At 45.2% G+C, this 15,870-nt stretch overlaps 1 protein-coding gene across 1 annotated transcript; it reads left to right on the forward strand.

The window, feature by feature from the left end:
- Positions 1-4,691: 4,691 nt before the first annotated feature.
- Positions 4,692-12,216, forward strand: LOC118719727 (T-cell-interacting, activating receptor on myeloid cells protein 1). The gene is made up of 7 exons (XM_036439466.2): positions 4,692-4,832; positions 8,074-8,106; positions 8,225-8,515; positions 8,816-9,112; positions 10,650-10,821; positions 11,021-11,057; positions 11,205-12,216. Exons 1-7 carry the CDS (start codon positions 4,799-4,801, stop codon positions 11,238-11,240), a joined length of 900 nt encoding a protein of 299 aa, XP_036295359.2. The 5' UTR covers positions 4,692-4,798; the 3' UTR covers positions 11,241-12,216.
- The last annotated feature ends 3,654 nt before the right edge of the window (positions 12,217-15,870 follow it).

Here is a 15,870-nt window from a genome sequence, read left to right on the forward strand (position 1 = left end):
GCGGGCACATCCCCAGTAGGAGGTGTGCAGGAGGCAGTTGATGGATGTTTCTCTCTCATCGATGTTTCTAACTTTCTACCCCCTCCCTCTCTGTAAAAAGAATCAATGAAATATATTTAAAAAAACAACAACAAACAAAATGCTACAATGAACATAGGGTGCACATCTATACTATGTACTTACACTGGTGGATCTCATCAGTCAGTCAATGTGCTTTCATAGAGGTCCTACTATGGGCCAGGACCTGAGGAACACTGGGAATAACGTAATGACCAGCACAGAGGTCCTTCCTTCCAGCTGCTCGTGTCCCCCAAGGTATGAAGTCCATTGTCTCTCATGAACTCTCTTAAAAACTGCAAGCAAATGGCTATGACCTAATTTATGTTACCCAGGCCACTGGTAGACCTTACAGATGAAACTGTCGGGAGACTTAAGCCTACTTAAGGCTTCAGATAATCAAGAGTGAAGACAGGGTTACACTGTCACCAAGCTTCCCTGATCTTTCTCATGATTACAGTCTCCCACACAACTCCGAGGGATCTAGAAAACATAACACAGACCCTAAGAGAAATGGTAAGATGATAAGTAGTTAATGAGAAATGAGAAAGGCAGATTTGGGCCGTGTGCCTGGGTTGTGGTCCGATCCCCAGCAGAGGGCTTGTGGAAGGCGCCTGAGCAATGGTTCTCTCTTCTCATTCATGTGCCTACCCCTCCCTGTAGCTCTTTCCCTTCCTCACCAAAATCAATTAAAAAATTATATAACAAAAGAACTTTAAAAAGGGATCTGTCATCTTCTGCCTCTCACTTCCTAATTTCCACTTCTTCGCCCTTCTTTGTTCTGAATTCTTAATTTCTCATGCTGTTCTTCAGAATTACCAGGCCTGTCCTTACCACCATTCCTCCCACCACTCTCTGCATCTCATAAACTTTGGATGCTTTTATCAAAGGAATTACGCTGAACTCTCTTTTGTTCTCAGAATGTGGCATTCCACAGCCTCCTGCTTGATGGTGATGGATGCAATGTTGTTGTTGTTGTTTGTTTTTAATCCCCTGATACTCATGGCGGAATAATCTGTGGTTACCTCGTTTCCTGCTGTGGCACACTGTGCTTTAGCTCTGTATGCTGCACATCCTGTTGGTGGATCTTCTAAAGTGGTCAGCAAATGTCTTACAATTAGATCAAGGTCCGTATGGCCAGCCCTGCGAGGTGCCCACAGCTCCCTGATTCCTGGGAAGAAGGGTTGTTACCCATTTCCCCCATGGACTCTGCCTGCAGGGAACATGGGTGCTGGTGGGTTGAGAGGTCACCTTTGCACGAGCTGGGATGAGCGAGATGGGGGATATAAATGCAGGCTGCTCTTCAGGATCGAGGACCAGTGGCAAGACTGAGCCACTGGTGACTGCAGCTTAACACAGGACAGTCATGGTGCTTGGCTGCTAAGTTCACCTGAGCTCGCTGCTGGCTGCGTTCTATGCTGTGAGGACTGATGCTGATGCAGCTGCTGAATTTCAGTGATTCTCTGTGATGCATGCACATAGATTCCTAACAAAAGGAGGGAGAAGGAGAAAGGAAATGCAGGAAGGTGCAAATGAGGTGAAAGCAAATAAAAGAAGGAAGAGAGGTAAGACTGAGAAAATATAAAAAAGATGAAGCACTACTACAACTCTCATAGCGCTCCGCCTGTTGTTTCCATGATCAGAACTGTTAACAAACCTAGTACAACTGAGCACTGCCCGGGACACACCCGTGAGTCCGGGAGGGTCACCTCTGCTCCACCATTGAGAAGCAGGGACATCATGGTGGTCCTCCTCTCCCTTTCAGATTCCCCCGGTGCCACATCAACAGACTACACCACGGGTAACCTCATCCGGCTGGGACTGTCCGCCTTCATCGCGGTGCTCATGGTGGCCTTCCTGGTGGAGGCCTGGTGGAGCCAGAGGGGGTGTCCCCGTGGGGATCCAGGTAAAAGCCTGAACACCTCTCTCTCTCTCTCTCTCTCGTGGGCTGCTGGCTTGATATGAGGTTCCCCTCCAAGGCCACCCACTGGGTTTATGTCCCGCATTGGGGCACAGATGGGCTTCTCTTCACCTGGTGTGGCCGTTCTGGTCACTGTAAGAACATTTAGCATCTCTTCTCCTTTCCTTTCAAACAGCTACTAAAGTGCCAGTCCTTGTGGGAGCAGCAGAGGAGCAGGTACTGTCCATATCCCCATGGAAACGTGCCTATGTGGAGAGGCTGGGAGAAGGGCTGGTTCTTCCTGGCAGGGAACCTGTGTGTGGAGGCTGAGACTCAATATTCTTCCTTTTGGTTGCTGCCTGGATCCCAGGTCCAACCTCCTCTCCCCTCAGGTGCCCCTGGGTCCTGGCGTTGGGAGAGGAGGATGAATACCCCATCCAGCAGGACCTGCTGAGACCTAAGGGCTCTGGGAAACCTCCGTCCCCGGCCAGCCAAGGACGAGACGTTGACCTCCTTCCTCCTGCGCTTCCCCTGGGCCTGATGGCAGGACGGAGTGGCCTCACCTCCCACACTTGGATGACTTGAAAACTTCCTAAAACGTCAGCATCTGATTGGGTAGCAAGTTATTTCACATGCAAGAACTGGTCTTCTTTGAAAACGGGGGAAAGATGGGTTCCTATACAGTATTTATGAGTGCTTCCCCTCTGCTCTGTCTTCTGCTCTGATCAGCAGTTGATCAAATGTTGAAATTGCTGTGTTTATTAAGTCTTTCAAAGTTTATTTCATACTCTCTCATCATTTTACCCTATATGGGAGAATTCCAGGCTATATTATCATATCAATTTGCTCTTGAGTTTGTCCCCAGTATTCCTGGTGCAGATTTAAAATGTCATCAATTACATTCTCAAGCTCAAGACCTGTTGTTTCTTGTTGGCTATCTTGTTCTTTTCCATAAATGCTCACTCTTGTTTTAGAACTATTATCTCCTCTCTCATAACTCTAGAGATAAGCCCTGAAAATCACATTCTGATGACAATAAAAGTAATTTGGAGACAGAAGTTACTGGCTTCCCTGCTCCCTTCACTGCGCTGGGCCCACCAGATCATGGATGATACACCTTCTTTCCCCTTCATTACAGCCGGGTCCCTCCTCATGGCCGCTGTGCTGTATGAAGAAGTAGGGGACTGGGGGGTCTGCCCATTGCACTTCTCGGGGTGCTGGCATGACCGGGACTCCTGGGCTGCGCACCTGCTCTGAACTTCTCACTGTGGGCTCTAGGACACCTCAGGCATCGGGAGAAGGTTTCTGTGTCTCCCACTCAATTATTAAAGCTCATGCCTCGTATAAACACCGTGGTTACTCTCTGGTCATGTGCAGTAAAATAACCAGAAGTCTGCATTCACAGACAGGATGGGGGGGGGGGCATCGAAGACAGTGGGTGCTCACTCTCCCAACACCTCTGCTCAGTCTCCACCCTGGCCTCACAGGGAATCGCTTTAGCAAGGCTCCCACTTCCCAGTGGGTGACTGTGCGTGTTTAGTTTAGATTGTGTTTTTCCTCTTCACACAGTTCCAACTGTGTGTCTATTTGGAAGTATAAGTCTAGATTCATAGGAAGTTCCAAAAATAGCAGATTTCTTCGCTTGATTTCCAATGGTCCCATTACTCACGCATTACAATAAAAAAAGAAGGAGTTGACGTGAATACAATGTGTGTGCATAGTTCTCTTTTTCTCATAAGTTCAGATTCGTGTGATCTAGACCAGTGGTCAGCAAACTCATTAGTCCTCAGAGCCAAATATCAACAGTTCAATGATTGAAATTTCTTTTGAGAGCCATATTTTTTATACTTAAACTTCTTCTAACACCACTTCTTCAAAATAGACTTGCCCAGGCCGCGGTATTTTGTGGAAGAGCCACACCCAAGGGGCCAAAGAGCCGTATGTGGCCCACGAGCCGTCGTTTGCCGACCACTGATCTAGACCATCACCATGAAGATGTCCCTCATGTTATCTCTCTCTCTCTCTTTTGTTTTTTCCTCATGCTATCTCTTTACAATCACACCCACCTCTCTTCCTAACACCATTCTTCAACTCTGGTAACCAACGATTTCTTCTCTATCTGCAAAATATCGTCATTTTCAGAATGTTCCATGTGACAGTGCCTGGCTTCATTTCAAGATTGTGATTTCATTTCAGAAGTTAGAGCACCAGCCACCAGCCATACAACAAAGGGTCATGGTTTGATTCCTGGTCAAGGGAAGGTACCTGGTCTGCCGGTTGGATCATGGCCCCCTCAGGGCCTGGAGGGGGGAGGCAACTAGTCCATGTGTCTCTCTCACATTGATGCTTCTTTCTCCCCTCTCTCTCTTCCCTTCCCACTCCCTTCCACTCTAAAAATCAATGGGAAAATAATCTTGGGTGAAGATTAACAATTTAAAATAATGAATGTGCCAAGACCAGTTTGGCTCAGTGGATGGAGCGTCAGCCTGTGGACTGGGGGATCCTGGGTTCGATTCCGGTCAGGGGCATGTTCCTTGGTGTGGGCACATCCCCAGAAGTGGGTGTGCAGGAGGCGGCTGGTCGGTGATTCTCTCTCATCGATGTTTCTAATTCTCTGTCCCTCTCCCTTCCTCTCTGTGAAAAATCAATAAAATGTATGTTTTAAAATAATAAAAATAAAAAATTAAAAAAAAGAATGTGCTTGCAACATCAAACCTGTGAGTTACATGAAGGGAAGGAAGAAATGGGCTGGAGCAAAGGTGCCACCACCCACATCAAGCTTTCCTTCCTCCTGCGGTTTTAAACTGAAAACGAGTCCTTGAATCCAGCGGCAGGCTCAGTATGCTGGCTGGATTCCTCTCTCTCCTCTTATTTGGTAAGTTTCTTAGGATTGGTATACTGGGATTTGAGACAAGGGTGGACTGACTGAAAAATGTAGAGAATACAACAGGAATAACACTGCCTTCTGTTTATTTATTTTTAAAAAAATAAATCTTTATTGTTCAGATTATTACAAATGTTCCTCTTTTTTTTTCTCCCTCCATTGCTCCCCTCCACCAGGTTCCCACCCCACCCTCTGACCTTTCCCCACCCCCACCCCCATTGTCCTCATCCATAGATGCACAGTTTGTGTTCAGTCTCTTCCCACAGCCCCCCACTCCCCTTTTCCCCGAGAGTAGTCAGTCCACTCCCTTCCATAACTCTGGTTCTGTTGTATTCAACAGTTAATATTGGTCATCAGGTTTTTTAATTCTCTTGGTTTTTAGATTCACTTGTTGAAAGTTATGTATTTGTTGTTAATAATTTTAATGTTTATCTTCTGCCTCTTTTTAAAGAACCCCATTCAGCAATTCATATAATTATAATTCTGGTTTGGCGGTGATGAACTTTAGATTTTTTTTTTTTTTGTGAAGCTCTTTATCTAGCCTTTGATTCTGAGTGATAGCTTTGCTGGGTAGAATATTTTTGGCTGTAAGTTCTTGCTACCCATCACCTTGAATATTTCTTCCCATTCCTGTCTGGCCTGCATGGTTTCTGTTGAGAAATCAGCTGACAATTGTATGTGTGCTCCTTTATAGGTAACTACCTGCTTTGCTCTTGCTGCTTTTAATATTCTGTCTTTTGCTCTTGGAATTTTAATTCTGATGTGTCTTGGTGTGGTCCTCTTTGAATTCCTTTTGTTTGGGGTTCTGTGCACTTCCTGGACTTGTAAATCTATTTCTTTCCCAAGGTGAGGGAAGTTTTCTGTCACTATTGTATTTCTTCCAACATGTTTTCGGTGTCTTGCTCTCTCTCTTCTTCTGGGACCACCATAATTCTGATGTTGGTTCGCTTGAAGTTGTTTCAAGCGAGGTTTCTTGGTTTCTTACACTATCTTCAACTCTCTGGAATTTCTTCTCTTCTTGTTTCTGTGGAAGAGTGTCCTCTGGCTCTTTATGTTCCAAATCTTTTACTTGATTCTTGCGATCTTCCAGTCTGTTTTTAGGACTCTGTATAATATTTTTTTTATTTTAGACAATGTATTCTTTATTTCTAGTTGATCCCTTTTCATATCCTCAAAGGTCTCGTTTATTTTATCAGCCTTTTCTAGGAAATTCTTGAAAAACCTTATAACTGTGGTTTTGAACTCAATGTCCATTCTTTTACTTTTATCCATTTCCTTCCTTTGTGTCCTGCCTCTTCTCTGCAATTTAGCTGCTTTCCTGATTTGATGGAATAGTTTTGCATGCTAGGTGTCCTGGTAGAGCCCAGTAGCACAGCCTTTCCAGTTACCTGAGGTGGACAGTCTTGGTGTAGCCCTTAATGAGCTGTGTGTGCAGTCTGTTGTTAAGCCTTGCTTGTTTTTGGTATCACTGAGGTGCGTTGATCTCCAAGCTGATTGGCTGTGAGGATCAGCAGTGTCTCAGCTAGGAAGGCTTCTGTGCTCAGCTTGGATGGGGCGGAGTCTCAGGGTGGTGGAGACAAGCTTTGGTTCCCCGTCAGTTCCGCCTTAGGAAAGTCCTATTCGCAGCAAGTCCCGCAAGATTGGCGCACACACCTCTTGGGGAAAATGTTGTTCTCAAGTTTTGGTCTCTGACAGCCAGTTTTTCCCCGGTGCAGAGTTGTCTCTCAATGCAGTTGGGAGTTTTGTGTTTTTCTCCCGAGCAAGAAAGCTACCACTGGAAGGGCTTCTGTACTCCTCTTGGATGGGGCGGAGTCTTGGAGTGGTGCAGACAAGCTTTGGTTTCCTGTCAGCCCCTCCCTAAGAGGGTTTGGTTCCTGAGTCCCGCAGTAATGGCTGCTGCCGAGAAAGCTTTGCCCACTGCCTGACAGTCCGGCCTCTCCCTGACTGGGGCTGTCTATCAGAGCAATAGGGTGGTTCTGTTTTCCTCCTGAACAAGAAAGCCAGCCGCACACTTTAGCTGTCCACCCTCTCTGTGCACCGGGAGTAAGTCAGCAGCGAATTCGGCGGCCCTCTTTTTTGCACACACAGATCTTCGCACCTGCACAGTTCCTGAGGCTCAGTGTCCCTTCTCTTACCTTCCTAGATGGTAGAGCTTCAGCTCAGCCAGCTGTCTGGTGTTTCAGGGCAATATTTCCTCCGTTTTCCAGTTGTAAATTTAAAATTGTTGTGGTAGGCTGCATTTAGATGTCTACCCTATGCCGCCATCTTGGTTTCTCCTCGGAAGTATGACACCCTGCCTTCTATTTATTGATTGCTTCACACGTCGAGACCCAGGCTGCAGGCTTTATGGCCACTTATGAATCATGTGTTTCTCAGGATGGGAATGAGTGTTCCACAGTCATGATGATGCTCCATGCCTACACCTTGCTGTGATTAATAACCATTGGCCCTGAGTCAACTCTTTCTCTTCAAATCAATGTACTTAGTTGAAATAATGTAGCAAGACTGTAACTAATAATACAGTCACTTACCAAAAAAAAGAAAAGTTACTCTAAAAAGTAATAATACGGAGAGGTGGGAAATGTTGAGAATTCTAGTCTTTGTTGTTCATGTCAAGTGTGAGCCCATGGAGGAACACTGTTTTAGAGTCAGTGACAGAGGTGTGATACCAAATGCTAAACTTTCCTCCTTGATGTGAACAAAGGGGCTTAGCCCTGGTGGGTGTGGTCTCAGTGGTTACAGCATTGGCCTGAGCACCAAAGGGTTGCAGTTCGATTCTCTGTCAAAGGCAGGTTCCTGTGTTGCGGGTTAGCTTCTGGCCCTCCAGTAGGGGTGCATGTGGGAGGCAACCAGGCGATGTGCCTCTCACTTAGATGTTTGTCTGTCTCACTCTCTTTCCTTCCCACTGTCTCTGAAAAGCAATGGAAAAAATATCCTCAGGTGAGAATTAACAACAACAAAAAGGGCTTAGTGTGATCTTAAAGGGAGCCCTAACTGTGTGATGCCATAACCAGGGCCATAGAATACTGTCATTGGCTCAGCTGACATCATCCCACAGAGCACCTGTGGCCCGCATCCCACACTGCAGAGCAGAGTCTACTGTGGGGAAAGGGAGAAATCCCAAATGCCTGGCTGCCATCACCAGCCCCTGAGAGAGTCCCTCAGCCATCAGGGCCGAGTGATGACGTGGGCTCCAGGCAGGAGCTTCTGTCTCATGATGGTTACTTTGCAGGGCTGTGTGCTGGCCACGACCCAAGAAGAGATGGTGAGTGTTTCTAAAGGAAAGCCTTCCTTCTCCTTCGCTCCAAATCCCCTCACCCACCTCTTTCTTCAGAAGAGCAGGTGAGTGAATCAAGTCCAGCCTGGGCTCTGCTTCCTTCCAGAGTCACTTCCCAGGCCCTCCATCCAGGCCTGGCCCAGCTGGGTGCTTCCTGCCAATAGTGATGTGACACTGCGATGCTCCACTCCTATCCGGGAGGTCAGGTTTACTTTCAGAAAGAACAATGATGCTTTGGAGATCTCGCCATCTCCCGATTACCCAGAGGGCCTAGCAGAGTTTCACCTCACTGACCTAAAATCCAGTGATGCTGGAGAGTACACCTGTGAATACTATATCATAGAGAGCCCCACCATAAGGTCACCGCCCAGTGACGTCCTTCTCCTACTGGTGACAGGTGAGGACCGGTGCTCAGAATGACATACCACCTCTCTAGGACAGGGATGAGGGGGGATCCAGAGAATGAGAGAGGACCAGGGGTCTCCCCTCCAGTGTGGATGGGGAGGTGAGATGCAGAAGGACAGGAGCAGAGCTGAGGGCCCTGTCTTCACCCAGGGCTGCTGGGGGGGACATCTCCTTCTTGAAGTCAGAGCAGAAAGAGGGTGAGGTCAGGTGTCTGTCACTTCCCACACTCCCTGGGGACCTGCCAGGACAACAAGCCTTCTGACCATGACATCTGAGCTTCCTTCTCTTACAGGAAATTTTCCCAAACCTTCCCTCCATGCCCACCACAGGGGTGAGGTGACTGCAGGAGAAAATGTGATTCTGCAGTGCCAGCAGCCCAGGAATATGATGAACTCTTACATGTTTGCTCTACTGAAGAAGGGAACCTCAACACCCATAAAGCTCCAGCATGCAATAGGAATGGAAACAGACTTCTCCCTTCCCAGTGTGACAGGCAGGGACACTGGGGACTACAGCTGTGTGTACTTCCAACCAAGGGCTCCGTTCTGGGCCTCACAGCCCAGTGATCAGCTCACTATCTCGGTGGCAGGTAAGTTCCCTGCAAGATCTTAAGAACTTCTTTAAAAATTAAGGTATTGAGAAGTACAGATTGGTAGTTATAAAATAGTCATTGGGATGTATAGTACAGCATAGGAATATGGCTAATATTGCAATAACTATGATTTACGGAAGGTGGATCTTGGAAATATCAGAGGGAACACTTTGTAAACATATATGATTGTATGATCTCTCGGCTGTACACCTAAAACTAATACAGAGTAATAGTAAACATAAACTGTAATTTAAAAAAATAAAATTTAAAAGTGGAAATTGCTCATTTGATCTGTCGTCATCTGATTCTCACTTCCTAATTCCCAACCTTTGTCTTGCTCTGTTCTGCATTTTTGGATAATTCTTCTTGCTGGTCTTTAAAATTGCCTGCCCTGCTATCACCACCATTCCTTCCGCCATTCTGTGCATCTCTTCAAGTTTTAGTTGATCTTGATGATAGCGATATCTTCCCCACAAGTCTCTTTTGTCTCAGGACGCGGTGTTCCACAGCCTCTTGTTTCAGGGAAATGGATGCAATGCCTTTTTAAATTGTAATTTCACAGAACATACTGGTAAAATTTGTCTGAGATTATCTCATTTCCTGCTATGACACATTTTATGTTTCAGCTCTGTACCCCTTTCTACTGTGCATTCTTCCCATATGGTTGGTAAATGTCTTATAATTAGATCAAGGTTAGTATGGCCAGCCCCTCAGGGTGCCCACAGCTCCCTGATTCCTGGGAAGGGTCATTACCCATATCTTCCTTCAGAGAACATTGTTGGTGATGGATTTAGAGATGAACTTTGCACAAGTTGGGATGAATGAGATGGGGGGGGGGGGCGGGAGATATAAATTCAGGTTTCTCTACTGGAATGAGGACCAATGGCAAGATTGAGCCATTCGTGATTGAAGCTGAATACATCATGGTCATGGTGCTTAGCTACCAAACTCACCCTAGCTAAGTTTTGTGCCATGAGGAGATATGCTGATGCAGCTGCTGAATTTCAGTGCTCTGAGGGGACATTTCTGGCTCTTTGTGTTGCCTTGAAACAGATTCCTAACACACGGAAGGAAAGGGTGAAAGGAAATACAGGACAATGGAAATGAGATCAAGAGCAAATGAATGGAGAAAGACAGAATACAAAGAAGATGGAAGAACCACTACTTTCATAAACTCCACATTTTATATACATATATTGATTTCAGAGAGGAAGGGAGAGGGAAAGATAGAAACATCAATGATTAGAGAGAATCACTGGTCAGCTGTCTCCTGCACACTCCACACTGGGGATCCAGCCCACAATCCGGGCATGGTTGATCAGGAATCAAACCAGGACCTCCTGGTTCATAGGTCGATGCTCAACCACTGAGCCATGCTGGCCTAGAAAAAAATCCACATTTTTATTCCAGCGATTACAACTTTAATAAAGGTATATCTGACCACTGCCCAGGAGACACGTGTGGGCATGTGAGGGTCATCTCTAGTAGATCCACTGAGAATCAGGGACGTTAGTGATTCCCTTCTCCCTTTCAGATTCCCCAGGTGCCACATCAACCGATTACACCTCGGGTAACCGTGCCAAATCAACCGATTACACCATGGGTAACATCATCCGACTTTGCCTGTCTGCTGTGATTATGGTTCTAATGGTGGCTTTCCTGCTGGAAGTCTGGTGTTGCCAGAAATGGTCTCCGTGTGGATCCAGGTACAACACTGAGCTCTCCTCTCTTTCTCATGGGCTGTTGTAGTGACATGGAGTTTCTTTAAACACAAAACTCTACCATGGGGAATTATATTTTGCAATATGGACACAGATGAGATTTTAGATGGGCTTTTGTTCATCAGGTCACTGTTCTGTTCATTGTAAGAACATTTAATATCACTTTTCTTTTCCTGTTCAACAGCAGTGAAGACCCAATTATTGTGGAAGAATTAAAGCAGGTACTGTCCATAATACCATTTCAAACATATGGGGAGGATGGGGAGAAAGGTGGTTCTTCCTGGCTGCCAAGCTGTGCGAGATTATGAGAAAAAAATATCCTTCCTTTGCCTCCCTACCTTGATCTTAGGTCTGTCCTTTATCCACAGGTCCCACAGCTGCCTGGGGAAACAAAGGGGGTTTGATCCAGTCAGATCTACTCAATCTTAACTCTGTGAAACCTCCATTCCCAGCCAGCCCAGGACAAGATGCTGACTTCCTTCTTCCTGCGTGCTTCACCTGGACGAGATGGCAGCATTGAGCAGAAAGACTCACCTAACACTTTTAGAGTCACTTGAAAAAATACTTACAAGTTCAGCATTGGACTGAGTAGCAGGTACAGTCCCATGTGCAGGAAGTGTTCTTACATTGAAAACTGGAAAAGCCAGTCAGTGCGGCTCAGTAGTTGAGCATTGATCAATAAACCAGGAGGTTGTGGTTTGATTCCCAGTCAGGACATGTGACCATATTGTGGGCTCCCATCCTTAATGTGGGCCGTGTAGAGGGCAGCCAATCAATTATTCTTATCATTGATGCTTCTCTCTCTCTCCCCCTCCCCTTTCTTCTCTGAAATTAAATATATATATATATATTTTTTAAACTGGGAGAAATATGGGTTCCTCTGTAGTATTTATTAATGATTTCCCTCCACTGTTTTTCTGCTCTTGTCCAACAATTGGTCACGTGTTGAAATTTCTCTATTGATCACACATCTTTTAAATTTCATTTCATACATTCCAAAAGTTTTACCTAATTTGGGAGAAGTCCACCCTACATCATATTAACAATTTGCTCTTGAGTTGTCCCCAGTATTTCTGGTGCAGGCGTAAAACATTATAGAAATAATTTTGAGATGTAAGTTTGTGTCATCTGCTCCGTTCACTGTGTTGGGCCCACCAGATCACAGATACGTCTCATTGCCTCTCATCATCACCGCTGAGTGCCTCTTTTCATGCTGCTGCACTGTGTACGTGATGAGGCAGAGAAAGGCGTTCCTGTCCACTGCACTTCTCAGGGCACCTGGATGCCTGGGCCTCCTGGGCTGTGTGTCTGTTGCTGAACGTCTCAGTGTGGGGATCTCTGTGCTCTTAGGCAGCAGAAGTGTTCCATACCTTCCACTCAATCACTGCTGTACACAAAAAGGTCTTGAGTCCAGTTCCTGCTTGGGGCACATACAAGAGGCAATAAATCCAAGAGGCTCAGTATTATACACAGATCAGGGATTCAGTCATGTGCAAAGAGCAGGGACTTGGTCTATACAGAGATGAGGGACTCAGTCTGTATAGAGAGCAGGAACTTGGTCATATAGAGATAGGGGACTCATATTATACAGAGCTCAGGACTTAGTTTGTACAGGGGTAAGAGACCCAGCCTTAAAGATATAAGGAAACCACTCTTGTACAAAGATCAAGGACTTGCTCTTATACAGAGATCAGGGACTTGGTCTGTATAGAATTAGAAATTGGCCTTGCACAAAAATTGGGGATTTGGTCCACATAGAATCAGGGAGTTAGCCTTCTGCACATATCAGGGACTTGGTCCCTAGAATCCGAGACTGGGCCTTGTAAAGAGACCAGGAACTTGGTCCATATAGAATAAGAAACTGGGCCTTGTATAGGGATCAGGGGCTTGGCCTGTATAGAATCAGGGACCTGGCCTTACACAGAGCAAGGACCTTGGTTCATATAGAACAAAGGGTTGCACTCTGTACAGCAAGCATGTCAAACTTGAAAGCTAACACGGCCAAATAAGCAAAGTTTAAGTTTATGTGGGCCTTAGAAACAAAAGCTTCAATTTTCATAGAAACACTAGAGGCTCAATGCACAAAATTTGTGCACTTGGGGGGGGGAGATGGGGGGAAGGTCCCTCAGCCCCAATAACCTCTCACAGTCTGAGAGCCGTTGGGGGATGTCTGACTGATGGTCAATTTGCATATTAGCCCTTTATTATATAGGTTTATTTCGATAGAGACATGCTGAACACAAAGGGTTGAAATAAAAGAGTAATCATTAATGAATATTTGTTGTGGGCCGCAAGTTCTACATGCTTGCAGCATACAGAGACTAGGAACTTGGTCCGTGTAGAATAAGAGATGGGGTCTTGTACAGAGATTGGGCGCCTGGTCCATATTGACGCAGGGACTGGTCCTTTTTGAGACCAGGGGCATAGTCCATATACAATCAGGGACTGGGCCTTGTACAGAGACTGAGGAGTTGGTCTGTACAGAATAAGGAACTGGGCCTTGTACACAGATTTGGGACTTGATATCTATAGAGTCAGTAACCTCACGAGTACAGAGACTGGGGATTGGTCTGTATAAAATCAGGGACTGGGATTTCTAGAGACTGATATAGATCCCTTTAGCATGAGGGACTGAACCCTGTGCAGACTGGGGACTTGGTCCATATAGAATAAGGGGCTGGGCCTTTTACCGATATTGAGGACTTGGTCTGTATATAATCAGGAACAGGGCCTTGAATAGAGACCAGGGGCTTGGTCCATATAGGATCAAGGATAGAGTCCATATAGAAACAGGGAGTGAGCCTTGTGGAGATTTGGGATTTGGTCTGCATAGAATTAGGAATGGGTCTTGTACAAAGCAAGGACTGGCCCAATAAATTCATGAACTTGGCCTTGTATGGGGTATTGGAGACTTGGGACTGTATAGAATCGGGGACTGAACTTTCTACAGAGACTGTGTCCTTGGTCCATAGAGAAGGAGGTACTAGGACCTGTACAGAGGTCAGGGGATGGGGCTATACAGATTAGGGACGTGGCTCGTACAGAGATCTGGCACTTGGTCCCTATAGAAGGAGGGACTGGACACAGTTCAAAGAACACGAACTTAGTCTGCACAAAATCAGGGACTGGGCCTTATACAGAGTCCTGGGACTTGGTCTGTATAGATTCATGGACTGGGCCTTGTACAAAGACCTGAGACAGTCTTATAGAATCAGAAAACCAGCCTTGTACAGATATTGGGGACTTGGCTGATATAAAAGGAGGGTTTGGACCTAGTTCCAAGACCAGGGATTTGGTCTGTATAGAATCAGTGACTTGGTCTTATATACCCCAAGAAGCCAGAAACACCAATCAGAAAGGATATATGCAACCCTATGTTCAAAGTAGCTCAATTTATAATAGCTAAGATTTGGAAACAGTCTAAGTGACCATCAGCTGATGAGTGAGTTAAAAAAAAAAATGGTGGTACATCTATACCATTGAAATACTACATTGCTGTAAAAAAGAAGGCACTGTTATCATTTGCAATAGCATGGATGGATCTGGAGAGGATTATGCTAAGCAAAATAAGCCAGTTGGAGAAAGATAAATATCATGTGATCTCATGTTGGGGGATGTCTGACTAATGGTCTATTTGCATATTAGCCCTTTATTATATAGGTTTATTTCGATAGAGACATGCTGAATACAAAGGGTTGTAATAAATGAGTAATCATCAATGAATATTTGTTGTGGGCCACAAGTTTTACATGCTTATAATGAATATAATGAACAACATAAACTGATAAACTAAAATAGAGCCCAAGACATAGAAGCATCAAACAGATCACCTAACCTCAGGGGGGCGGGGGGGGGGGGGAGGACTGGAGGGGTGTGAGAGATCAACCAAAGGACTTGTATGCGTGCATATAGGCATAACTCATGGGCACAGTCGGGGGGGGGGGGGTGAGGGCATGTGCTGAGGGGGTGAGAATGAACAGGGAGAGGTCAATGGGGGAAAGAGGATTCATATGTAACACTTTAAACAATAAAGGATTTTTTAAAAGAAAAACACACAAATATTCCAAGAAGAACTAACACCTATCCTCAAATTATTCAAAAAAGTCCAAGGGGTGGGAGTTTGGGTGGTTAATGGAGGGATGAGGACATATATGTAATACCTTAATCAATAAAGAAAATTTTTTAAAATCCAAGAGGAAGGAACACTTTTTAATATATATATATATTATTATTAATTTTTTACAGAGAGGAAGAGAGAGGGATAGAGAGTTAGAAACATCAATGAGAGAGACATCGATCAGCTGCCTCCTGCACACCCCCCACTGGGGATGCGCCCGCAACCAAGGCACATGCCCCTGACCCGGAATCAAACCCAGGACCACAGGCCGACGCTCTATCCACTGAGCCAAACCAGTTTTGGCGAGGAAGGAGCACTTCTAAGTTCTTTTCATAAGGATAGCATTATCCTAAACCCAAAACCAGATAAACACACTACAAAGAAAGAATTACAGGCCAAAATCCTGATGAACATAGATGCTAAAATCTTCAACAAAATATTAGCAAATCAGATCCAGCAACATATTAAAAAGATCATACACCATGACCAAGTGTAACTTACTCCAGGGATGCAAGGCTGGTACAATATTTACAAATCAATAAACATGATACATCCCATAAACAAATTGAAAGACAAAAACCACATAATCATATCTATAGATGCAGAAAGAAGCACTCAACAAATCCAACATTTATTTTAGATTAAAAAGTCAGCAAAGTGGGAAGATAGGGTATCATACCTCTATCTATTGTAATAAAGGCCATATATAACAAACCTAGAACTAACATATTCCATGGGAAAAAACTAAAACCGTTTTCCCTAAGAAGAGGAACAAGATAGGTTTGTTCAGTTTCATTTTTACTCAACACTAGAGGCTGTTGCATGATATTCGTGCAAGAACAAGCATTCCTTCCCCTAGCTTTGCTCCCAGCTGCCCGGGAGTCAACAAGTCCTCACTTCTGTGGAGCACCACCGCA

This window comes from Pipistrellus kuhlii, unplaced genomic scaffold (assembly GCF_014108245.1).
Source record: "Pipistrellus kuhlii isolate mPipKuh1 unplaced genomic scaffold, mPipKuh1.p scaffold_m20_p_156, whole genome shotgun sequence".
NCBI lineage: Eukaryota > Metazoa > Chordata > Mammalia > Chiroptera > Vespertilionidae > Pipistrellus > Pipistrellus kuhlii.

Excerpts from the sequence above, each read along its gene's own strand:
- LOC118719727 (XM_036439466.2), top strand. The coding sequence starts at position 4,799 with ATGCTGGCTGGATTCCTCTCTCTCCTCTTATTTG. Across the intron at positions 9,113-10,649 it reads GCTCACTATCTCGGTGGCAG|ATTCCCCAGGTGCCACATCA; the intron begins GTAAGTTCCCTG and ends TCTCCCTTTCAG. Across the intron at positions 11,058-11,204 it reads TTGTGGAAGAATTAAAGCAG|GTCCCACAGCTGCCTGGGGA; the intron begins GTACTGTCCATA and ends CTTTATCCACAG.